The 25,585-nt window shown below is 38.3% G+C and overlaps 1 protein-coding gene across 3 annotated transcripts; it reads left to right on the top strand.

The window, feature by feature from the left end:
- The first annotated feature begins 1,234 nt into the window (after positions 1-1,234).
- LOC116729994 (phosphatidylinositol transfer protein beta isoform) lies at positions 1,235-25,585 on the top strand. 3 transcript variants are annotated; one of them, XM_032578925.1, is made up of 12 exons: positions 1,235-1,332; positions 10,186-10,216; positions 10,523-10,668; positions 10,869-10,960; positions 11,122-11,129; positions 11,239-11,313; positions 11,446-11,529; positions 15,123-15,200; positions 19,502-19,612; positions 19,925-20,047; positions 21,069-21,127; positions 23,331-25,585. In XM_032578925.1, the coding sequence occupies exons 1-11, from the start codon at positions 1,313-1,315 to the stop codon at positions 21,111-21,113; spliced, it is 813 nt and encodes a 270-aa protein (XP_032434816.1). In that variant the 5' UTR covers positions 1,235-1,312; the 3' UTR covers positions 21,114-21,127; positions 23,331-25,585. The 3 variants fall into 3 exon arrangements, with proteins under 3 accessions (XP_032434816.1, XP_032434815.1, XP_032434814.1); XM_032578924.1 differs by having other exon boundaries at positions 21,069-21,143; XM_032578923.1 differs by lacking the exon at positions 21,069-21,127.

Here is a 25,585-nt window from a genome sequence, read left to right as displayed (position 1 = left end):
CCCCAGACTGTCCCACTGCAAAAATAATTGGGTAGGATCTCTCCGTCTCAAATGCCATTTTTCCAACTCCTCTCTCTCTCTCTTACCCCTGAATGTTTTGGGGACCCATTCCTTCTTAGGTGTCACTTTGTTTCTCAGCTTTTCTTGAAAATTTTTAGATAAAGACATTATTTGTATTGCTTTTTGAGACACTTCAGCCTATGTCCTGTTGTCAAGCAGATTGTATTTAAGGGATTTCTGAATTCTAAGTAGGGCTAGTAAAACTGAACTGAGTTTTGAACTACTTCATAAAGTTATTTCACGGTTTTCATGGGGATATTAATTTGTCACATTTGATTTGATTGCTTTTTTTGTTATTAAATAAAATAATAGTTTGAAGTTGCATTATGTAAGAGTTTAATGCTAAAAATGGATCAATAGTACTTGAAACCGTGGTTGGTGACAAACAAATATAAAGTTCGGCAGGTCAGAAATTGGCCTAACAATAATCACGTACGCATCAAGATTACTTCTTCTTAGGTGAGGTTTTTTTTGTTTTTTTTTACAAAAAACAGCCTTAAAAACAGTATCATCTCATGAGGATAGAGGATAGAGTACAATGTTAAAAACATCATTTTGGAAAGGCAAGATTATTTGTGTGGCACGTTACAGAAACGAGGCAAGTCACAGTGCTTTATCTGATAAAAGCATAAAACAACAAGAATAAAGAAGATTAAAAAGTAGGACACTGCCAGGGGCAGAAAATGAAAAGTTGGAATACAGACTGAAATGAATATTTTAGTTATTAATGAAAGACTCCTCTGAACTAATTGATTGAGTCAAATACATTTTTTAGAAAAGGGTGTAATTATTGGGTCTAAAAGACATGCTTTCTGTATTAACTGAGATAAAATTTTGCTAGACATTTCGGCATAAAACTTGTTTCCTTGTTAACCAATTATTACACCAACAATGGTGTAATAATATTTCTGCATTGGCATTGAGAGAAATTATATGTAATGTTTTCTGTTAGATGGATCGACACGTACATGGGTTTACGGACAGATTAGTTGCTTTCTACAACTTGAACAAAATGTGCCAGATAAAGTATAGTTCAAAGCATCGGTTATCCTCTGAAATAGGAGATTACTTTGTCGGCGATGAGATGTAGGAGAGTTTGATTGGTTAATTTTAATTAGTAGGTGTGTCCATTCTCTTTCTACCAATCATAACTGCTGTGGGCGGAACAGGGCACGGCACTAGGAGCCAATGACGTCAGCAGCACTCGGCAGTCGCTGGGCAGTACCAGCAGAACCGACAGAAGCAGGTTACTATGGTTCTCGTCAAGGAATAGTGAGTTTTTTTTCTTCTTCTTTCTATCTCAGCTATGACTTTTGCGCCTTATTAACCCAATATTTAGTGATATAGGAAGGTTTAGGTATTCGGGAGAGTTTTAAATGCGCCTCTCCCCTAACTGAAAACTTTTCGTCATGTATCGGTAAGGCACACGAGGGGGAGAGTGGGATTGTTCAAGAGCTGTTCTGGCCTACCGGCTTTGACAGCGGCGTGCTATTGTTTGACAGCTGTTGCTTCTTTTAACTTCTAGTGAGTCTGCCGTGTCCTAAAGACACTGTGTTTCGTCGGCACTGTTAGCACGTACATCCGTGCTATCCGTCTTCAAGGCACTGAAACTAGTCTGGTTTGCTAACGCTAAGTTAGCTAACCGAAAGCGTCACCTGGATGGGGAAGTTCATTTTAACACAGGCAGCATTGACTCAAACAGCTCATATGAACCCAAGGCAAGACAAAAGAGTTGATAGAAATTGAGCAAAAGTCAAATCAAAGTTTTTAACTAATACTTACACTTGGCAAGTATCTAAACGATATCACCGCTTATCTGATTGATTTAAAGTTTGTGTTAAATACATCATTAGTTTGATATTAGCATTACATTGGAAATTACAACAGCATACGCGGTATTAACCTGTAAACAACCACGTTATTCGTCTCTTTTGCTTTTGAAAATGTGTATGTAATTCCGTCTCAGAGAGATGAACAATTAGTCTTAAAAAAAGCCCAAGAAGAGAAGTTTGATATAATAAAATAAAGATGAACGTCAGAAACGTTGCTATAGACTGAGTGTTTGTAATTTAGAGAAGACTATGGTCATAGATTTGTATTTTTAAAGCACATGTACAATGTAGGCACCCCTGTGACTTCTACACAACAGTGGGCATCCTCAAAGCTAAGAATTTTCAAAATATTCTGATTTTTTTTTTCTATGTGAACTAGAAAATTTTAAGTTGCATTATGTAATGGTTGCCTGAAGCAGTTGGTGAGCTCTTGAACTTAACGTGCTTCATAGATAAAACCTTAAGAAATCATAATGGTTAAAAATATGACATTAGCTGTCACTTTGAAATGTTAGATATATAAATGTGGCCTTCACCAGCTTGTAAAGGTAAACTTCCCACTCCTGCCTGAGGGTTGAAGACTGATATGGCTGTTTGTAAATAAAAACACAGTAATTCATCAATTATGAACTCTGGAATCAACCTTGTGCCTGTTCCCGAACAATATTTCTTTGAATACCTGTACTCAGACAAATCTCCCTGTTGGCACTTAGAAGGACAAATTGGTTTGATTCATACCAAACCAGTTTGATATGAAATTTGTCAAAATTCCATTCAAATTAATCCTGCTTATTCCACTCAAATACGTCACTCTCTTTTCCAATTACATGCGTTAAAATTCAGTCCTAGTGATAAGACAATATTGTCGAAGTTAGTTAATCATATACTGTCTGTTGGTTTGAAAAATAATCTGAGAAAGCTCATCTAATTGCATTGGGGCATTGATTTTTTTTTTCCACTTGCAATCCCTCATTCTGACCAAGCATGTGGCAACTATTGGAAAAGAAAAACTCCCTTTTAACAGGAGGCTCAGTATAAGTAGCCATCTCACTAACTGAATGTTGAGAGGACATTATTAAATCCAAATGAAACCAATGTTTATTATATTAAAATATTTTTTATATTATTGCGACCAGAACTAGATATTATTCTCATTTGCTGCATTTTTCAATGTACCTGTGATAATGAAAAAGTAATCAAATTTGAACTTGAGCATTCATAAAAATCCCCATGAACACTTCCTGCTTTCTCCCATTTTATTTATTAAAGAAAATAGAAACTAATGAAATGAAAAAAGTAGATCTTAAAAAATGACTGTACTTTCTTTTTCCCGTGAATGATCAAACATGGACGCATGCATCTACATATCAGCATTGAGTAAAGTCATGAAAAGTCCTTCTGTCAGCACTCAACTAATCTGCAACAGTCATTGAAAAACCCATGTTGGGCAACCACTCAAGAAGAAATTGGTGACTTAATAGACACTTCTCAGACCCAGAGTTGCTCATGATACGCTGCCGTTTTAATGCTTATCCAAGCCAATAATTGTTTTTGTGGTTTATTTCTTAAGTTTTATTTATTTTTTGTCATATAAACAAAACAAAATGACATGTTTTTCAAGTAAGTACCCTAAAAGTGGATAGCTGTAGAGGGACAAGGAAGAAAGGATTTTATTTATGGTTTTTGAAAAGGTATTTTCCTTTACCCTATCTGTATTTGTGCAATAGGTTTTTGTTTAAAGATTGTTGCATTTGAAAATGTTGTCCTGGATTGTCTTATTATTCTCTAGAAACTCTTCAAATATTTCAATTAGTTTTGTAATTGTAAAATCATGTCAGACTAATTAATAACAGTGTTGTATTCAACATGGATCTCTGCACCATGTTTGTTGAATTCCATCAGCCTTTAAATGTATGAAGACTATAAAAAAGACCTGCTCTAATCCTCTAGATCAGGGGTCGGCAACCTTTTCTATTCAAAGAGCCATTTGGGACCGCCTCCCAAAAAAAAGAAAGCACTTGGAGCCACAACCCATTTTGACGTCATATATATAAAACCTATATGCTATGTACAAAAATCGATACTATGTTGCATTTATGAAATCAACGAACTGGTGCAAAGAACACAAAATTTTATTTCTGCATGTAACAAAACGCATTTTACACGTTGTTGATGCTCAATTTCAAACAAAATACCCTCTGTCTATTTGGGTCTTTGTATTTAAGAAATAAAAATCGAAACTTACCCAACCCGCACTGAAGGCAAAATAGAAACAGAATGCAGTCACCTGTCCTCCTCTTATTCAGGAGATAAAAATCAAAACATATCCAAATATTATCCACCGGCACTGAACGAACCAAGCAAACCAAAAAATGCACAGTCTGCTTCTGTGTCCCATCGCGTGTGTGCGGTCACCTGTCCTCCTGAATTAAAAAAGAAAGACTATTTCACTTAACAATATATAGTTATGTATTTATATTTGTAGATAATCTCCATCTGTAAATGGCTTACCATGCTTGATTATTTCCTGAGTAGCCACGAAACTGGCACGTGTAGTGGAGTTTGCGTCTTAATCCACTTCTTGAAGTGACTCCTGCTCGCTTCTACGGAGCCCTCTAGGGGACATGGGGAATTTTTTTCTTTTGCGTTCCCTCGCAATACTTTTGCGTTACCTCGCAACACCGTACTGGTCAGTTATGCAGCATAATTGAATACTGTAAGCCTTTCTTACGGTGGGCGCCATATTTTCTGCTTTAATGGTTATGTGAGGTTTTTCCATAAATATTAGTAGCCTATCTTTTTGTGAAATATCTGAGGTTTTATATCTTTCTTTGGGATAGAAAGGCACCACAAACCTACGATATAAACAGAAACTTTCCGTAAGTAGGAAAGAAATAAAAATACATCCTAATTTGGACTATTTCTGAGTTATTATCGCGGGTAATAAATCATCTGACAGTTTTGATTGTGTCTATGTTGTGTTCGTAGACTGAATGGTTTAAAGAGCTGCTTTCAGTGCCGCTCCATCTTAGCCTTAACAGACATAAACATGCAGTAAAAAAAAATCGATTTTCAATCAGTGTTTTGCACCAAACAGTTTTTACTATTAACAAGTTTTTATTATTAAAAACACGACAAACTAATGATGGTAAAGGGCCGCACTGGGTTAACTCGGGGAATCTCATCTGTCCGTGTATCAATCAACTCCAAACCTCTTCTTTGTTCTGTCACAATTATCGATTTATTCCATTTTGATTATCAGGCTCCAAACTTTGCAAGGACTGACCGCCCCGCTCACCGCTTCCTCATACACACAAAGCCAGTATCCTTTCCATTCATACCTGGTGACGTCACTCCCACGTCGACACACCTAAGTGTCAAAGCCGCTTGCTCCTGTCATATCAATAATTACTTATTTCATTCATATGGCTCTTACAGAGCCTCAGTGAAAACTTGTTTATTATTATTAACTGTTTGGTGCAAAACACTGATTGAAAATCGATTTTTTTTTTTTACTGCATGTTTATGTCTGTTAAGGCTAAGATGGAGCGGCACTGAAAGCGGCTCTTTAAACCATTCAGACTACGAACACAACAGAGACACAATCAAAACTGTCAGATGATTTATTACCTGCGATAATAACTCAGAAATAGTCCAAATTAGGATGTATTTTTATTTCAATCTGGAGAGACTCAGACGGAGATAAGAAGACAATTAGAAGAGTTTATTAACAAACAGAATTTAAAGTCTTTGGCGCTTGGGCCCCGGCTGGGGATAACGGTTATCGCAGCGTTAGCGATAGGCTTCAGATGAGCATCCCCGATGCTGTTAGGAACGTCATCCCCCAGGGCCCGGCACTGGTGGTGGAGGTTGAAGAAGGATGCGGGCCTCAGGACCGGGCGAATGGAGGAGAAGGGGTGGTGGTGGGTTGAGCTCGGCTGGAGAGCGAAGGACACCATGAATGAAGGTCCTTATCAGCTGGGACTTGGTCGATGATTGGATGTGACGTGGCTTGGTCCGGCGTTGATAGGTCGACGATTGTGGGCAGGTCGCTTCAATTAACGGGTCCCGGTGGGGATAAAAGAGTCTTCCAGTTTGAATTTGCGCCTAGGCTTCATTTCTTTCCTACTTACGGAAAGTTTATGTTTATATCGTAGGTTTGTGGTGCCTTTCTATCCTAAAGAAAGATATAAAACTTCAGATATTTCACAAAAAGATATTAACATTCATGGAAAAACCTCACATAACCTTATATTAAAGCAGAAAGTACGGCGCCCACCGTAAGAAATGCTTGCAGTATTCAATTATGCTGCATGACTGACCAGTACAGTATTGCGAGGTAACGCAAAAGATTTTGCGAGGGAACGCAAAAGGTTTTGCGAGGGAACGCAAAAGTATTGCGAGGTAACGCAAAAGAAAAAAAATTCCCCATGTCCCCAAGGGGCTCCGTACGCTTCAGCCTTTCGCATCAGCTCCGAAACGGCCTTTTTTCTCTCCTCTCCCTCGGGATATTTTTTAGCAAAGACAGTGTTTGCTCTTGAAATGTCTTTCAACATTTGACTTCTTGTTGTTTGCCAGTCTTTCGCCACATATTAAGCAGACAGGTGAACCAGTTTCATCAGCGGTGAAAGCAAAATGATCTGTCCACGTAGCATTAAATGTTCTGCCATCTTCAGAATGTTTCCTTTTCTTGGATTTATTCATGATGTATCTTCCAGGCAAGGATGAAAAAGTCAATAAATCAGTGCGCTAAAAAAATGCGGTCTGCCAGACATGTGGGGTTCGCCAGGAATGCCTGTCGCACATCGGCGGACATGACGTTTATTTTGGGTGCTAAAAATGTTCAAAACTTTTGTTTTAATGTTACAAGTTTACCATAATCTTCAGATTTAGACATTTATTTTAAAATGATTTTAATTTATAATTTTTTAATGATTTAATTTTAATAAAATATTCTATTTCCCAAAGTCACTGGGAGCCACAACAGAAGGATGAAAGAGCCACACGTGGCTCCGGAGCCATTGGTTGCCGACCCCTGCTCTAGATCAATTACTTCATTTGCTTTGTGAAAGTATTCTGATCTGTGGTTTTCTACTGCAGGATTCTTTCACAATTCACCATCCTTCCACAGCTCCTTCCCCCAAACGAACTTACTTTAGTACGGTTCAAGGGAGATTTTAACTATAAAATTCACCCTGAAGTTGTTTACAACCTTGATGATGTCAAAACTCATCATTTTTCTTTGCAAGGCCGTGCCACAGAGTTCTCTCCTGTCTTAGCTGCTTGTCTTTGGGTGTCATCTCAGTTCAGCCTCGCACTGTCAGTTCAGGACGAAGCACAAATTTCTCATTGTTTATCAATGCTGAAACAGACTGAATGAACGTTGGGAAAGAACAAAGCTCCACTTTAGGTTTATGCTGAGAGAGAACTTCCCCTTCCTTGTGTTGTTTTAAAAAAAAAATTCTCTCCACTTGGTTGGGGAGGAGGAACATCTTGCTTTCTAGTTTCAGTGATGTAATGATGTATTGCATACTGCAAGCTCTATTTAAATTTGAACAAAACATTGCATTATATGATTTGGTTTAAGTTGAGAAATTATTTCTGTTTCTGTAATAACTTAAATATTTAGGTATTTTAAATTTACCTCTGCTATAAAAAATGAATAAACATGTTTGCTCTTTGTAGGCCTGTCACAATAACAAATTTTGCTGAGTGATTAATAGTCTCAAAAATTATTGCGATAAACAATAATATTGTTTGAAGACCTTTTTACACTGATTTAATGGAAATGACGTAATAATGCATGCGATTTCTTGCCAAAGATAGATACACTTTATTTTCAAAAGAACACTTAACACTGGAACTGATAAACAAAATAAACAAAAATAAAATGGATTCTCAGTCTCCATTAACAAAAAACGCACTTGAAAAAAAAACTAAACAACATAAAGCCAAAGTGGAAATAAATACTGCATTCAACCAAAAGAGTTCAGATTATGAAGTCTGTATATCATGTTGCCCTTCAGTAATAATTAGATTTAAATAGAGAAGATGGGCACATCGACTACCTGATGCAATAGTTAACACTACATGATTTTTTGCTCCTATTTTTCCCCTTACAACAATCTTAGAACCTTGGTCTTTCTAAGATTGTGTGGTGTGTTACGGTAGATCATCGTTGCCGCTCCGATCTAAATCAGGGGTTTTTCCCGACTGGGAGCTTTAACGCAGCCTGTTGAATGTGACAGGTAGCCAATCAGAAAGCGTGGATTCTCCTCCGTGTTTTCTGAGGGGAAATTACGGAGGGGAATCCCAAACAGCTGAAACGGCGCAACCCGAAGTCCAGCGGACATTGGAGATGATATGTGGAAACAACATTAATGTTTATTCAACATGCAAATAATATAGAAATGACAAGGGGAGGAGTTGGAGCCAAATTGCTACCGCAGTTGATAAACCCGGTAACTTTTCAGCTGTTCTTCGTTAACGTGACATAAATAGGTTCTAATGATTTTCATTCAGGCAGGACTTTACGCTGACACTAGCCACATGCATTGCAGGTAGATTGTAGTAAAGCATTGATTAATGCCCGGTTTTAAAATTAGTTCACTGGACTTCTAGCCATTATTTTGTGCCCATTGTTGGACACCACACGGCAGGAACGAACCCGATCGAACCGTTATACTTAGGATTTCTGTCGGCTAATGTGTGGTCTGTCAGGTTTTGAAAATGGGCCGACAGCTCTAAGATCGTGTCGTGTGCGTTGGGCTTTACACCAAGGAAACGAGGAAGGGAGGGTCAGTGGAGAGCACCGGAGTTGAGCTTTTTTTTCATTCAGTGTCATTAACAGAAAGAGAAAAAGATCGGAAGAGACGATAATTCCGATAATTAAAATGACGCCAATAGTTTTAATTTATCGTAGATTACTTGATTTAACGTTTATCGTGAAAGGCCTAGCTCTTTGTCTTGAAGAACTTCAAATTAAGCTTTCCTGTGTGTGTTTTTGTTTTTTGAAGTACTTGACTCTTCCACTTATTGCCAGTGATGAGTGTCTGTTTTTGCTGTAGTCATCAGAGTGGGGACCTGGCAAGGACTGGCTCACCTTTTATTTATTTTTTCTTGCCCTTTTTTTCCTGCCCCTTTTAGAAAGTGTGACCTTGATGAGTATCCTCATTGCCCCATAAGATTAATTTTATTATTTTTCTGTTTATTTGCCCCCCTTTTCCCATCTTTTTCTTAAATTCCACTCTTTTCAATCTAATCTTTTTAACCCAAAAAGTGTTCAATCATGGAGTGATGGAAAAATAATACAATAAATCAATTGCCAAAATTTCCACATGTACTGTTACTGAACTTTCACAAACTTAACAAAATGCTGTTTCAGGAGAAACACAGCTTTTAGCAAGATAGTTCAAAAAATTTGGGGGGAATTGAAGTATACGATACACCGCCGATTTTCCTTTTTTGTTTCCAAGTATCACAACTTCCAAAGAATGAAGTGGTCTGTAATTTGTTGAGGCATACCTCGACTGAGACAAAAAAAACTTTATATAAATTTTTTTGCTAGTATTTTTTCTTTTGTTTTTAATCATAATCCCCATTTTATTGAATGATATAAGTACTTGATCACCTACCAACTAGCAAGTATTTTTGGCTTTCAGACATTTTTTTTCAGGTCGTTGGAAGAATCTGAATTAATGAGTCACAACAACATTTAATTTCCCTTTGGGATCAATAAATTATTTTTGAACTAAATTTGAATTCATCTTTAAGAAGCCCTCCTATCCTCAGCTTATTAATTGTATTAACTGTATAAATTACACTTGTTAACTCACTCAATCAGACTCCAACCTCTCCGCCATAAGCAAGTACACAGCAATGACCCTTTCTACTGTAGCTGGTTTTCATCTGTGTCCTAGTACAGCCAGTCAATCGTTTGTTGATAAAACTTATCAGGAAAGCTGTTCTTTTGATTTATGAATGTTGCTGCCGTCGGTGTGTACAGCTCCCAAAAACACTTCATAAAGTACTGTCTGGTGCGCTTGCATTGAAAGCCACAATCACTGTTCCAGTCGACTCGCATGACCCACACTTTGACTAAGTTTGCTACGCCACTGTATGGGCCAGCAAAACGTGTTGTTTTTCCTTTTCCCTGATATTGACCTTGTTCTACTCTACTGATGTAATGACCTAGAATTATGTCTAAAGCAGAAGTACAGAATACTGAACAGAAAATAAAGTAATACTTTGGCAGTCTCATCCCATTTTATATTTATTTTCTTCTCATTTGCAGCCGAGTGGTCTTGCCCTGTAGCATTGAGGAGGTAAGTTACTTTTTGATATGTGTAAACTACTCACTAGGAAACTTAGACTAGTTTTTAAAAAAAATTTTTTAATGATATTCATGGCATTAAATGGGTAGTTCAGGAAATTTTGTAGAATGGAACAAAAAGAAAAGATTTCAGTACAGCTTCCAGCGCTTTGTTAAACTTTTGTGTTATTCCATACTAAAAATAATAAATTTTATACACCGTAAATGGTAGACATTATGCAGTAACATACAACTTGGGGAAAGCAGTACTGTGTTGATCAGAAATTTCCTTTTGGTAAAATGAATATTTATTTTTCAGTATCAAGTCGGTCAGCTCTTTTCTGTGGCGGAAGCAAGTAAAAATGAAACTGGTGGTGGTGAAGGTATAGAAGTGCTCAAGAATGAACCATATGAGAAAGATGGAGAGAGAGGACAATATACACACAAAATTTACCATCTAAACAGGTATGTGCCTTTATGTTTTTGAACAGATTGCTTGGCTTCTATAATCTCTGTGATGTAATAGAGCGGTGCTACCAGGTGGTGGCAGTGTTGCTTCATTTGTGAAGCTGTTCTTGCCGTCTTTGCTGTAGACCCCCGTGAAACCTGAATTGCTCTTTTCCTCTCCTCTTCCCTGTCTGTTCCTGTCCTCCCCCATGCTACAGTAAAGTCCCAGGTTTTGTCAGGCTCATAGCTCCTGAAGGCTCCTTGGTATTCCATGAAAAAGCTTGGAATGCCTACCCCTACTGCAGAACCGGTGAGTTCCCCTCTTTACTTCACTTCAGTTTGCGTTGTCCAAAAACCCTCCTCACTCCAATTTATTGTAGTTTTTGTCATATCAGTATTAGCATGTTGACATGTAAATAAATACTTTTCCCTTTCTTCCATCCCCCCCTCTCATGAATAACCTTGTTGCAGTTGTGACGGTATGTATTTTCAAATTAACATTTTTAAATACTCCAAGATAAGTGTAAGGTACTTCAGTTTACTGTATATTCTTCTTAATGCACTTTTTCTTTTCTTTCTTCTTTCCAGAATGAATATATGAAAGACAGTTTCTTCATTAAGATTGAGACCTGGCACAAACCGGACATGGGAACACAAGAAAATGTTAGTTCTACCAAATGTTTTTAAATTAATTTATACATCATCTCAGAACGTCTTACATAGAAAGCAAACTGAGAAAATGCTAATTATGACTGATGACACTGAGATTTCTTTTACTTTTTTTTTGTTTAACAGGTGCATAAACTCGAACCCTCAATATGGCAGAATGTTGCTGTTGTGCCCATTGACATTGCAGACAGAAGTCAAGTGTCTGCTGCTGTAAGTAGAAAAAAATGGGTACAAATCTGATGCATGGTTTATTGTGATTGGGTGCCTCCATGTGGACAAGTGTGGTTATTGCACTTTCAGCATAAATGAATGTTACTGTAGTAACATGGTGGGCTGAGTTTAGATGTTGTGTTAAATGAAAACACAGCAGGTCTATTTTTTTTAAATTTTTTTTTTATAGAAATTTAAACTAATCATGTTTTTAAAACCTATGTTTGAATTGTGGAAGTCTCTTCAAAACTTAGTTGATTTAGTTTCTTATTTGTTCATGTATTGTCTGATCACAAAAAGTAATCTTGGTGTGCTATAGAATAAGTCGATGGCAAATTGATTTGCCTACAACTAAGTTCAGTGCAATTTAATTCAAATGAGTTGATCTCAATCTCATGTTATTCCAGCTGAGAGGAGTCTGACTGTCAGTGATGTTTCGGTTGGATTCAGTCCAAAATAGGTTCATTTCCAGAGGATTATTGTTTATGAAAAGCGAAGTTGTCTTGCTCAGGAAACTGACTTATTGCATCAAACCGTTACATGCAAGCGGTTGCTGCATCACTGAGGTAGAGACTTTCTATTTAACAGGAAAAGACATCTGCAAACCCACAAGAACAGTTTGCACCCAAGTGCATCTTGATGGCTAGCGGCTCATGTGTAGGAAATTATAGCTCTATTTTTAAACAGTTGAAAATCAAAGTGTACAGTTAATAAAAAATATGAAACTGAGCTTTTTAAGATGAAACTTTTCTCTTTTTTTTTCGATACGTGGTAAGGAATTTCCACTTTTGAAGTCAGATGTTCATGTGAAGAACTTTTGGCCCCTTTCAAATTTTTGCTTTTTCTTCTTTTTTTTTGTCACAAATTTAACATTTCATTTGCACCAAACTTTAAATGTGAAGAAGCAATAACTCCTAGATAATTTAGTAACTGTACTTTATTACATATTTGGAATTTTACCAGCCATAGCATGGACTGTTTTTACTTTCTGAACTGTAGAATCAAGCAGAACCTGTCTAGCAACATGAAGCATGCCAAAAACAGATGTCATGTATATGCAGTTGTGGGAAACGACAGCTGACTTATCAGTATCGCTACCAGATGCAATGACGACTCATCCAGGAGGCCAAAAAAGAACCCAGAACATCATCTACAGCACTGCAGGCTTCTCTTGCCTCAGTTAGCGCCAGTACTCATAATTCAGCAGGAAAATCAGGAGACACACTTTTCCCTCATACAAATATCAAAGAATCTAGAGCAGTGGTCCCCAACCACCGGGCCGCGCAAGAAATAATGAACTACTTCCGGGTCTTTTATTTTGAAAATCCTAAACCGGATTTTACCGGTTACGTCTTGCGCGTCAAAATTGAGCCAACTTGCAGCAAACAAAACAACATCGGAGTACCTGCATGACTTGGTGTGATTGAATAAACCATGAATTGTTCTTCTAGAGTTTCCTGCCATCAGCTTTTAACCTCAAGCTCATTTGAGTTCTGCAGCAGGATAGCAGTCTGACGTTCACCAGTAACTCCACTTTTGTGTTACTGGTGACAAAAAAGATTCTGATGTGACCTAGTCGAAACAATGCGAAAATCACAGCTTCCTGCTGGCTGTGGTTGCAAGCTTGGCACAGATATTTTGTTCAAGGGATGTTACTTATAGGAAGGGTTGTTTTGAACATCTGTTTTTTCTTGTCATTAGATGAAAACCACTTTTTGAATTTACTAAATTATCTTTATTTTCTGTTTGTTTTGATCTGAAACAAACAGATCAAAACACTGCACTGTATGTATAAAACGAGCACTGTATAATTTCCAGAGAATGTTCAATCGAAGTTTTACTGCTGCATTGTGGGCTTTGACTAAAATATTTTGACATCAGGACTTTGCCTTCTCTGTTTCTCTTCCAATTAGTAAAACTTTAAAGCTGAATTTGTGTCTGAAAAACTGGAAGTACTGTATAATGGGACAAATCAGGTTAATCCCCAGAACAGTTAATGCCATAAAGAACTGGAGACCAAAAATCTTAATATTTCCAAAATAAACTTGTATTAACATTCATTATGGATTGATAAATTTAATGACTTTTCAACAAATCCTGCTATTGTTTTTTTAATTTTGAAACTTATTCTTCAAGAAACAAGTCTCTTGCCCTGTGAAGTATGAATAATAGAAAAACCCGGTTTGCTCCATCATTACTTTAAAACCCCCCACTGTTCAGTGATGTAAACCAGAATGTTTTGACATTCCTGCTTGATGAAAGTGATTGATCTTTGATGGCAAACTATTCTTTCTGCTTGTTGATTATTAACAAACTCTCGAGATGATCCTGTCACATTTTGGGGGTTTGCAATGGAAATGAATACCAGCAACTTTTTGGGTTGCTCCGAGGTGTTAAATAGTTTTGAAATACAAAGAGTAAATTTAGGTTTCTTTTTTTTTGCGCTTTCTGAAATCTTATTTGAAGATATTGCACATTATTGCTTATATCTGACATCCCATTGCCTCATTTCTGTGCTGCTATCTGCGTGTGCAATTAAATGTGTTGCTACTTGAGCAAGGAACATTGGTTGCTGTGTGTGTACATGTTTGTTTGCTGCGGGTAGTTAACGAGGCGGACGTGTTTGCCTTGCTGAAGGAGTGTGTTGTGTCTCAGGGCCCTATCAGCCCTCAGCCTCGGGCATGGCTGCAGGGCCTGGGGCGTACCGCCAGCACAGATGAGTTTGTTAGCGTAATTAAAGCTCACTGTGCAGTGTGCACCGGAACTCCAGACACACACACACACACCCCCGCACGGCGAAGCACACTCTTTTACTTAAGAAGTAGCTCCTCTCCGTGTGCCACGGCACATCGATTCACAGACCTCATTAGTACTGCTGTGTATTGTTATAGCGATGGAGCTCTGAGCATTAAAACAAGCAGATTATTGTGACTGCGTGTGTGCAGCACTGTCAGGCAGGCGTGTTTCCATTTCTCTCTCCGCTTGGCATCCTTCTGTTGGCCAGTAACCCTGAAAAAGAATCTTTTCGCTGCAGGCGTATCATGATTTATTTAAAATTACTGGGCCCTTGAGCTGTTGATAATCTGAAAGCCATTCCATTTTATGTACACATTTTCTTGTATTTAATGACGTCAGTTTTGTCATGTTAGTTATGCTAATGTTTTAGATGTGCACTGTGTTTCTCTTTATGTATTTTCTGATACATCCCATTCTTTTCTGTTGAACCACATTCAGTAGTGAGCGGAGCACATGTGGTTCATTAGCGAAAGTTTTACTATGAGATCATTTTACCAAATTGAGGGCAAAGTGTGTCAGTCACTCGATACTCCTTAGGAATCACCGGAAGTCACTCATATTGATTTATACTAATGCTATATCTGAATGTGCTTTAAATTTTGGGTTATTTTTTTATGTTTTAATGTTTTTGTTTGTACAACAAAACAATAATTGCTTTTCTAATGCCTTTTTTAATTGTTGTGCATAACTGTCATTAACTTGTAATACACAACATAAGGTTATGTTTGTAAAAGTTGTTTTTTTGGGGGGGGGGGTTGCCATGCATTAATTATTGAAAAGTAAAAATCTTTCCATAGGACTACAAGCCTGATGAAGATCCAGCCAAGTTCAAGTCTGTGAAAACAGGCAGAGGACCTCTGGAGCCAAACTGGAAGGTAATAATACTGTAGGATGCTCAAACTCAAATCACCCTTGCGAGAGCATTCACACCGCTTGAACGTCTTCACATTTTAGCAAATTGCTGTGTTTGTGGGAAAGAGGAAAACAAAGTTATGCATAATTGTGAAGGGGAAGGAAAATGATTCATAAATATTTTGCCAACAAAAATCTGAAAAGTGCGCTGTGCATTTTATTTGTAGTCAAGTCCTTTGACTCTTCTACCCTGAAATAGTGCAAAAAATTGCCTTCAGAAGTCGCTTAATCTGTGGTGTTCACCTGTTATTTTATTTATACACCGCTCTCCTGAGCTTTAGATGTTGTTTATTTGCGAATAAACGGCTTCATGAAAATCAGTGAACACATGAAAGAAATGGTGGCTAAAGTTGTGGGAAAATGTAAGATAAACGTACGTTACGAAACAGTTTTCCAAACTTGTCATGTCAGTATGGAAAGACTATTGCAAAGCTGTACACCTGCCAAGCCATGACATTTGGTGACATAGCATCACGCTGTGGAAATGCTTTTGTTTAGCAGAGGCAGGACGGAGAGTCACTAGGACGACGTGTGGAGCTAAATACTGGTCAATCCTGGTGGGTTTTACTTTCCAACATTACAGCAACCCTAAAGCATACAGAGGAGTGGTTTCAATCAAAGCTTATTTTTGCTCACAGTCCAGACCTAAATCCAACTTGGCAAACTATCCAGCTGAACTTGAGCCTTATACCTTGGCCTCAGCATACCCAGAAGGCATGCTGTAATACTGGCTGCAGCTCTGTAAACTACAGTCTCTTTTCATTATTGTACTAATTTCTCATCTCATTTTAAAGTTACTCCTACTGTCTTATTACTTTTTTCCCTGTGCTCTTTCCTGTCAACCATTGAAACATTTTTATAATTATTTAGTTTACTAATTAGATTTTATTCCTTAATTAAATGTTATTTTCACTCTCCATACACCCACAGAAAATAAACATTGCTGTAAGCTTGACTTGGCAGAGTATACCAGAGATCAGTAACACATTTAGGGACTAATACATGACTTTGGTTAGCTAGAGCGAATAGCACTTTGTAGACGAAATGCAGTGGAAGTTAGATTGTATCCTTTGAAACAGCTCTTATGTTCTGGGTAACGGGTACCAACTCTGAATCGGGTTCAGTCCCTCTATTTCACTGAAAATGTATTTTTAGGAGATATTAAGTAGATGAGAAGCAAGAAAATGTTTTCATGTACAACATGAGACTTTTGTACAGAAGGTTGGTATGTTAGAACGAAACTGAACAGAACGTGACATGCAGACAGAAAGCTCTTTAAATGTTGCTACATGTTTGAATGTATAGTTTCTTGTGAGCATTCGTAACTCTTCAACCTTTGCTTATTTACTGTGTCGAGATTTTTTTGTGGTAGACTAATGCAAAGTAGTGCCTAATTAGATAAGGGCTTGGAAAAAGAAACACTGTTTTTATTATTGTTTTTTTTTCTTTCTTTTTTTTCAAGTAAAATCTAAGAGGTTTGTCGTCAGCCTCTTTGTTTCCGGTGCCTCTACATAAAAATCAGTGCAACCAGCTGCCATTTGAGGTCACCTAAGTGGTTTGTCAATGAACATTTAAAGGGAAAAGAACTGCTTCACGAAGACCAGTGAACAGAGTTGTCAGGCCAGGGATAAGATTGTGGAGAAGTTTGAAACAATTCTTACAATTTCTTGACTTTAAACCTCACTGCGCTCCATTCTTTCCATCGCAACATGGAAAGAACGACAGAAATGCAAACCTACCATGGCAGGACTTTCCACTACGGTCATAAGAACAAAGGACATGTTAATCAAGGGCAGTGCTGCGGCTCGGTGTGAAAACAGTCTTCACAGTGTAACATGGTGGTGGCAGCATCATGCTGTAGGAATGCAATACTCAAATAAAAACTATTCGATGATACAAAAATTTTTTTAACTGAGACAATAGATCACATTTCAGCAGGAAAATGTTTCAGGGCATCCAAAGACTCAATAGTTCATCAGATCACAGCAAAGTCATCTGTTAGAAAACATCTATTAAGAGTTTTCTCTGCTCTGCATCTAGTCTAATTGAGTTTAAGCTGAGCTTGTGGCTATACTTTAAATGAAAGGAGTTCTAACATTGACTCAGGGGAGCTGGATGCAAACGCAGTACTTCTCAAATGTGGCACATTTTGAGAAATGTATAATTTTACTTCCACTTCACAGTTATGCTCAACTCCATAGTGCCTACAATATATTTAAATTTGTTTTGTAACATGATGAAATGTGAAGATTCATGGGGTGTGAATATTTTTGTAAGGTGCTGTAGCTATATTTATAGATGGCAACGTTACGGTGAGATTGGAGCAACAGCTCCTTTTTTTTTTTTTTTTTCCCTTTCTCCCACTATGAATTCAAATTAAGCGCCAAAAACACAGGAGAGACTGCTGCTCAGCAAAGCTCCAGACGTTTGACAGGCAGTTGTCGAGTCTGTATGAGGCCCCATAGGAGGCTTCAGGCTGAGTGGCGAGACTTTATGATAATTATAATAAAAACAAAAACATCTGTCTAAAATAAAACGTGAACTTTTTGTGAAAACAGTAATTATATAGGCACTGCATCGTGTGTGTGTGTGGGTTAGCAGCAATATGTTAAAATAATCTTGCAGCAGGTTTTCTAATGGCACAGAAGCAAAATAAATTAGCAGTGTTTTTAGTAATAGATTGCGGCTGACAGCTTCAAATGGTAATTCCAAAGAATCTGTATTACGTTTTCTAGACGTACCTAATTGGATAACTTTGTAAATAATGATTTGCCAAAGTGTCAACCTTCCAGCAGTGCTGCCAGTAATGATTGAGAACGATTATACATTGAAGAAAATTAAAGTACTTGGTTGCTTGAAAATACATTATGTCTGTTAATTAATGGACATTTCAAGTCTTGGATAAATATCCTCATCTTTGGATTTGAATCCTTCTGTGGCACAAAGTCAATGTGAAGATGATGGAAGAGTCACTTCATGGACATTGATTCTAAATTTGAGAGTTCGTTTTGAAAGCTGCCACTTTTGATTAAAAGGTATTTTATAGTCAGAAACCCTGTAGCCTCCCAGACTGGTTGCATTCCCTTTTAGAGCGCACTGTTCTGCAGTCGAGCCCTTAAAGTTCACCATGGGGAAACTTTCCTCTGCTGCAAGAATTTTTACAGAACAAAGGCAGCCTAACTGCTTTAAAAAGTGAGAATAAAGAGGCGTAACTTTTATTTTGTTTTTTTTTTAATTAGATCACTCTTCCGTCCGCTGTGGACACGGAAAAAGTGTTTTATTAAAAAGGTGGGGGAGGGAATGGGGAGGAAAAAAAAGTAGTTATGTGACAACAGAAGCACAATTTTTGCCAGCTTCTCAGAGCAATAAAACTCTTGTCTATCTCTGCATGCACACATGCTTGCATATCGGCACCCCTTTGTATTTCTGAAAACTTGTGCTCCTTTGAGTGGGGCACAGAGAGGGAGAGAAGAAATGTCACCGTAAGTGTTTTGATGTAGAATCCGTTTCATGTGAAGTTCTCCTTTAGCGATGACAACTTTTCTAAACCCACTGCAAATTTAGAAATGTTTCTCATTTCGCCGCTCCTTCATGATCGCGGCATCAAACGGCAGCGGGATGGTGCGCGATTGAGGCGGGTCTGTGGCATTTTCCTCTTGGAACGCTGAGCCGGAATGAAGTGATTAATTAAACAGGTGTTCTCGGAGGGAGAGTGTGTGTTCTGGGGGGCTGGAGGGAAGGGGGGTGAGCAGGTCCTAGGTGTTAATAATGTAGCCGTCTTTGCACCGCGACGCCCTTATCGCTTTATGAGCACCGTTTTATCTGCCTTCTGTGGCCACAAAGGCACGCCTGTCGGGAGCGGTGTCGCTGTCAGGGCAGAAGCTGGGAAATGGTCCCTTCATCTGGAGTTTATCCACTTTGCTGTGCCTCTACCCCCCCTCCCTCCTCCTCGTCTTCTCTTCTTCAGAGGGAGGCACATTGCAAGCAGGGATGGATGAATTTAGAAAGTGTGTTGTAGATTAGGTCACTTTTATCTCTGCACAGCACAACTTCATATTGATAATTATTTCAGCAAGCTCCAAACCCAAAGCATTATGTATTAATGACTTTTAGCTTTGCACGCATCCGAGATGAGTCTGAAACTGTATTCTGTTATAAGTTTGTGTCAAGTTTTCTGTTGCCTTTATCTAGTTTTGATACTTTATGAAAAGCAATGGTTCCAGTCTTTTTTTTTTTTTTTTTTAAACGCTTCCTTTCCCGACAGCAAGAACTGGCGAGAACAACTGACTGCCCAAAGATGTGTGCCTACAAACTAGTCACAGTCAAGTTTAAGTGGTGGGGGCTTCAAACCAAAGTGGAGAACTTCATCCATGAGGTTAGTGGTTTGTTTTGTTTACACACTTATCACACAGCAGGGCATATTTGGGGTCATACTGTGTTGCAGAAGTGCAACGGTTCTCTCCTGTTTGCTACTGTAATGTTTGACTTCCATTTCTTCCTTTTTATTTTTTTAAAGGGAAGTTTTCTCAAATGTGATTCTTGTCAGAAAAACACAAAAGGATGTGTTCATTGTTGGCATGAATGTTTATTTACATTTGTGATTATCAATATTAATATTTGATAATCACAAATATTATCAAATTAGTATTAGCAAAGCAATTACTAATATTGCTTTGCATTCGTTCAGCAAGAGAAACGGATCTTCACGAACTTCCATCGCCAGCTCTTCTGTTGGATTGATAAGTGGGTGGACCTGAACATGGACGATATCCGTCGAATGGAGGTGGAGACTCAAAAGGAGCTCGAAGAGGTATGTCTGTAATCAGTGCCAGTAGCTGAGGAAAATTGTGCTTATGGATTACTTTTATGGCATCACAATAAAATAGGAGGATGACTCAAGTAAATGTTATGGCAAGGGCATATCTGTTGTGATACAGACATGCAATGCCCCAACATTTACTATTTCTGGTAAAGATGTGTAAAAAGCTTTCAAATTATTTAATCTTTTAAACTGAAATTTTAATTTCTATGTGAAGACAATCATTTATGGTCTATTCCAGTACAGCTCAGAAACTTCATGAATTGTGTAAAAGTTTAAGTTCAACCTTAAATGCAAGGTTGCCTTGAGGGCAACCTTGTATGGCTGCAGGGTGATGATTTACCGCATTGATGCAGTAAGTCATGCAAAAGCAGGCCTAAGCCAGTATTGAGTGCATAGAAATTAACATAATTTTCAAGCAGCTCATATTTCTGTTGAAAATGTAATTTTTAGTATTGCTTCTGAATTCTGGGTTTTCATTATCTGTAATTGTCAAAATTACTAAAAATAAAGAATTGGAACATTTCACTCTGATGATTCTATTTAAGAACGTTTGACTTTCTGAAATGAGCGACAAAAGTATTGAACCTTTTCATGATATTGTATATTTTCAAGATCTACTTGTAGTATTTTCAGTACTGCAGAAAACCTTTTTGAAGGCAAAGGTTTGAGTATCTAAACAAGGGCAAAACAATTTAGTGATGAAGTCATACTTCAATACTTAAGATTATTGAAGTATGACTTTCTAGTCCTGTAAAACATTAGATAAGGTAAATACTTAGCAGAAATGTTAACTTTAACAAGTGCAAGTAAATATGGAAAGCTCTGCAGACAGGAAAAACTCCTTAGTGTACCTTTTAAAAGGTTATGTCAGACAACAGTTGCTTTGTGACATATTACCATAACTAAAAAAGAACTTTATTTTAATGTAGTCTTCTCAGCATTCTAATTACATATCATGGGGTTCTTAATTACTTCCTCTTATGATTTACTGTCTTTTATTTCCATCCAGATGCGTAACAAGGGTTCAGTAGGTACAACGGGTTCAGAGGAGTAGCAGGCCAGGTTTAGGTCTGTGTGTTGCTGTGTAAGTTGTTTTGGGTGCTGGGAAGTCTCTTAATGGGTTTTTCCACTGGGCTGGCTTCGGCAAACCATGGTGTACAAACTGTTGATGCACTGCAGCCTCTGTGACAGGAGCTAGTTGCTCTGGAACAGGCTGTCCTGGGTGTTGCACTGTTTTAAATCTTTTTTTTTTCTTTTTAATGTCACTTTAAAATCACCTGCAATGCTTTCTATAAAATAATTTTTGTCATTTCAGATGAAACCCCCAGACAACCTTATGGTAATCTTGTTTTATTCTAGAGTCTTCTGCTATATGTAGCAGGAGGGTGCTATTTAGAGTAGTCTAAATAGTACCCCAATACTGTCTTTGGGTTCCTCTTGACATTTCTCAATTTTTTATACCTTTTTTTTTCTCTCCCCAAAACCAGCAGACATGTTGTGTCAGAACCTACAGCCGTGAGCATCCAAACAAGAGAGTACAAATCAGACCAGAACATAGTTTTTCTTTAAAATAATCTGCAACAGGTTGTAGCTCACCGTTTTTTCAACCTTTTCTGCTGGTTTGCTCCCAAATATCATTTTGGGAGTTTTTGGCCTTACAAGGAGAACAAGTGAGGAATCTGGACTAGACTGGCCAAAGTGGGCCAGTTTCAAACATTCCTGGCCTACTACCAACATGCTGCATTTTGTGCTTTGCCTCCGCACCGCGCCCCCCCACCCCTTCAGAACATGTCGGCCAGTTCGCCATGTGTTTCCCATTTTCCACTGGAGCAAGTAAACGGGCGGGTGCCATCAAAGAGGGCTGTGGTGAGGAGGGCCAGTCCAGTCCTGAGCCTCTGAGCTCCAGGGTTAGCAGGGTCGCAGTTGAACTGTGCTGGATGATGTGCGACGCCAATCGCTGCACTTTAAAATTTCCCAAGAATATCGTCATGACAGAGGCTGCATCTGAGAGACAATGCAGAAGAATTGCTCTTCGTGCGGCGCAGTCAGTGCAGAATAGGGCGGCTTGAGAGGGGGACGAGGTGTGATGCTTCGAGGTGGCTCCCTTTTCCCTCATTAACATACAAATAGAATTCTGCTGTTGAGAAGGATTCCGGCCTGTGATTGAGAGACTCGGAGGAAGCGAGGGGAAAAAAGATGGCGAAATGGGAGGGTAAATCCTCCTGCTATTTCATCAGATCTGTCTTTTCCCCTGTTTAGAGCCAATGTTAGTTTGAACCGTTTCATTTGAGCTTTTGGGCTATCAGATTCCAACACTAATTGACTTTCCAAAGCCATCAGCCTGGGGGTGGGAGCATTTGAAAGGGATGCTTTTATCTACCTTGAAGACAAACAGGAGGATTGATAAGTATTGTTGGAGCGTAGTGTTGAGGAAGGCCAAGTTTCAGCTCACAGAAAGCAATTTGTTGCATTTTATTGGTTTTTGTAGAACGTACTAAAACCTCTAGATGTATGTAATGAATTAAAAACAAGTCTACCTTGAAACTTTCATCAGTAGGCAGGGGCGTAGGTATAAATTATACTAATTAATTCTTCAATGCATATGGTGTCTGACCTTTTATTTGATACTTATTATTAAAACAACCAAGTGCACTAAGTTTTTGATTCATGTAACTAGGGCTGACATGATTGTTTTAATCACGATGAATCAACTAATTTAGTAGTTGAATAGTCATTAACTCTAGTATACAGATTTATAAAAAGACCTTTGCTGAAAGCCAGTTCAAACTTCGTAAAAAAATAAAATAAATCTATCAAGTCCCTTTGCTGTCTTATTAAAAATTGGTTAGTAGAAAAAAAAATCAACATTTCAGTTGTAATGATAGATCAAATAGAAGGGGCTGAGCTTTTCACATGTTAGAAGTATTCGTGATTGTAAAATGAAAACCCCCGTCGAATGTGGCAATTTTGTTTTTATCCAGTTAATCAATTTATCGTATGAAAAATTGATAGAAAATTGATTACTGAAAAAACTCAGTAGCAGGCAAATAATTAACTTGTTCTGTATTTGAGCTGCTCATTTCCAGTCACAGCTGAACCAGGAGAAAATCCTTCCTTTCCCCTTTGCTTCAATAGTTCAGAAAACTTCGTACACCTTGATTGCAAAAAGCGACCCAATGCCGCCTCATCAGGCTCTCCAGAGATTTCAGTACCTCACCGGTTTCATGTACATCTAACCTCTTTTCTTGCGTCTCTTTCCTTTTCCCCACAGCTTCGCAAAAAGGGTGACGTACGAGGAACCAGCGCTGCAGACCACTGAAAAACAACCGGATTAAAAATGGCCACCATGTGTGACGCTGTCTGCTAAGAATGCTCCTTTGTTTGCCACTTTTTACCTTAACTGATTTTGGCTGTGGAGGAAGGAGCACAGCTACCTGCAATCAATAGTGCAGATCCCCTGACTTGACCCCAATCATAGACGTTCTGTCCAGTGAGGATTGTTTTTTTTTCTTCCAGAGACCAACATGATCTTTCCTGATGGGACTCTGGTAAAAAAAAATTATCATCATCATGTAAATGAGACTTTAAAAAATGAGAGAAGGTATGTGTTATATAGAATAACACAAGTGCAAATTACTAATCTGGGTACCACAGTAAAAGGACCAAATGTTTCCTTTTTTGTATTTTATATAAATTTTTCACATTCCTGCAGAAGCGACGTCATGTGTGACCCTGTGCTGTCTTACCTGAAAGCTCCCTGTTCGTCAAACTCATGTTCCTTCCTGCCACAGCCTCCATTAAGTGATTACTAACACCCTTGGCGCTCATGCCCAACTCCCCCTCCTCTGCCCCCACCCCACCTTAACTGAAGCACTGCATCTTTTTATCACTGACAATCATGCCTGTGCAAGTGTTCACCGTCTCTCCTGTTCAGACTTGGTGGAAAAAACACACACGCACTCATCAGAACCTGAGGATGAACGTGTGAATTCACTCTTAAGGTGTGTGAACAGGCACAGGTGTGGATACCTTTGCACTGACTTATCTGTTACAAGCCAAAGCTGGGCAGATCCACACAGGCTCGTTCACCTAAAGGATGTTGGCGGCTTCCTGCAGCCCCTCCTCCTCCCACACCTAACCCGTCCTCGCTGTTCTGAAGACATTCGTACATAACGCGGTGCAGCATTCACCTCCTTAACAGATGTCTCTAGACGGGAAAAAAGTGTACTGAAAAGCAGCCGCAGATGGTGCTACACCCCTCCAGCCAAACTTTGCTGCGTTGAACCAGCCCACCTCCAAAGGCCAGCCATGCTCATCTGGTTTTCTGAGGAGAGATTTTTTTTTTAACCACACTTTCTTCTCCGGCTTCAATCCGGTCGTGTTTACAGGTTCACGGTTGCTGCATTAGTGCCCAGTCGACACCAGCACCACGCAGCGCTCGCCTAAACCTTTTCTATATTTTACACCTCTCACAGCTCTGCCAGCTAGCGCCAGCTACCTCCCTCTTCTCTAACTGGCAGCTTTCCTGATGCCCAAGGATTACCATTAGCCATGAGCTGCTGCTGCTGCTTCCTGGGAGTAAATCTTAGCAGATAGAGCTTTTATGAGTGACAGTATTTGTGATTAATCTCTACTCCTGCATGTTTGCGTGCCGTTGCAGCTAAGCAACTGCAGTGCCTTCGACATGCTAAAAGAAAGAAGAAAAAAAAAAAGCAACCTCTGTACTTTGTTACACCAAATGCAGCAGATTTACACATCAATGTTGAACTGATTTGCCATCTGATTAATGTTCATCATCATGTTTTCTCTTTATAACATGTGGAATAAGCCCACTTTTGTTGTTACATACATAAAATATACTTGGTTTACTCATTTCATCCTTGCTGAGTTTTATGTTGTAGTTGTATGTTACAGTCTTAAATTATAACTTTTCAGAACTATTCTTTATTTCTTAAAAAATAAATAACAGCCTATTATTATGTATCAAGATTTTTTTTTTTGTCTGACAATGTTACATCAAGTTCTTTTTGTCCAAAGAGTAAAAGTGCAAATTTGTCATGTTTACATGTTCTCCAATCATTATAGGAAACTTATAGTCAATAACAATCTGTGTAATAAAATAAAATTTTCTCAGGTTAATGAAATAACTTAGAGCTTTAAGACGACGTTTCTCTCACTTCCAAATATAAGATGATCCAGATATTCATAACCAGTTACTGCTACCATCTCAAAATATGCAAATAGGAGGATGTGTAGGCTGTACCTATCATTTCCAACTAAATCAGAATGGTTTCTGACAGAGTCCCATAAATGTATGGGCTGTCGAGATGACATAAGAACATAGATGAAGGAACTGTATCTCATGATGTATGAAATCCACAACAATCACAGGCTTTTAAACCGTTTTATTCAGATTGTGAAAATCGGGTGAATGTATGAACTATCGTGCCTTTTTCTTCTCTAGAAATCTTGTGTATTAGATATGCATATTGTATCCAGTTATCAATAAATTCTGTTTCTAAATTA

The sequence above is a fragment of the Xiphophorus hellerii genome, chromosome 12, assembly GCF_003331165.1.
Source record: "Xiphophorus hellerii strain 12219 chromosome 12, Xiphophorus_hellerii-4.1, whole genome shotgun sequence".
Taxonomy (NCBI): Eukaryota; Metazoa; Chordata; class Actinopteri; order Cyprinodontiformes; family Poeciliidae; genus Xiphophorus; species Xiphophorus hellerii.
This window is presented reverse-complemented; position numbering and strand designations above follow the sequence as displayed.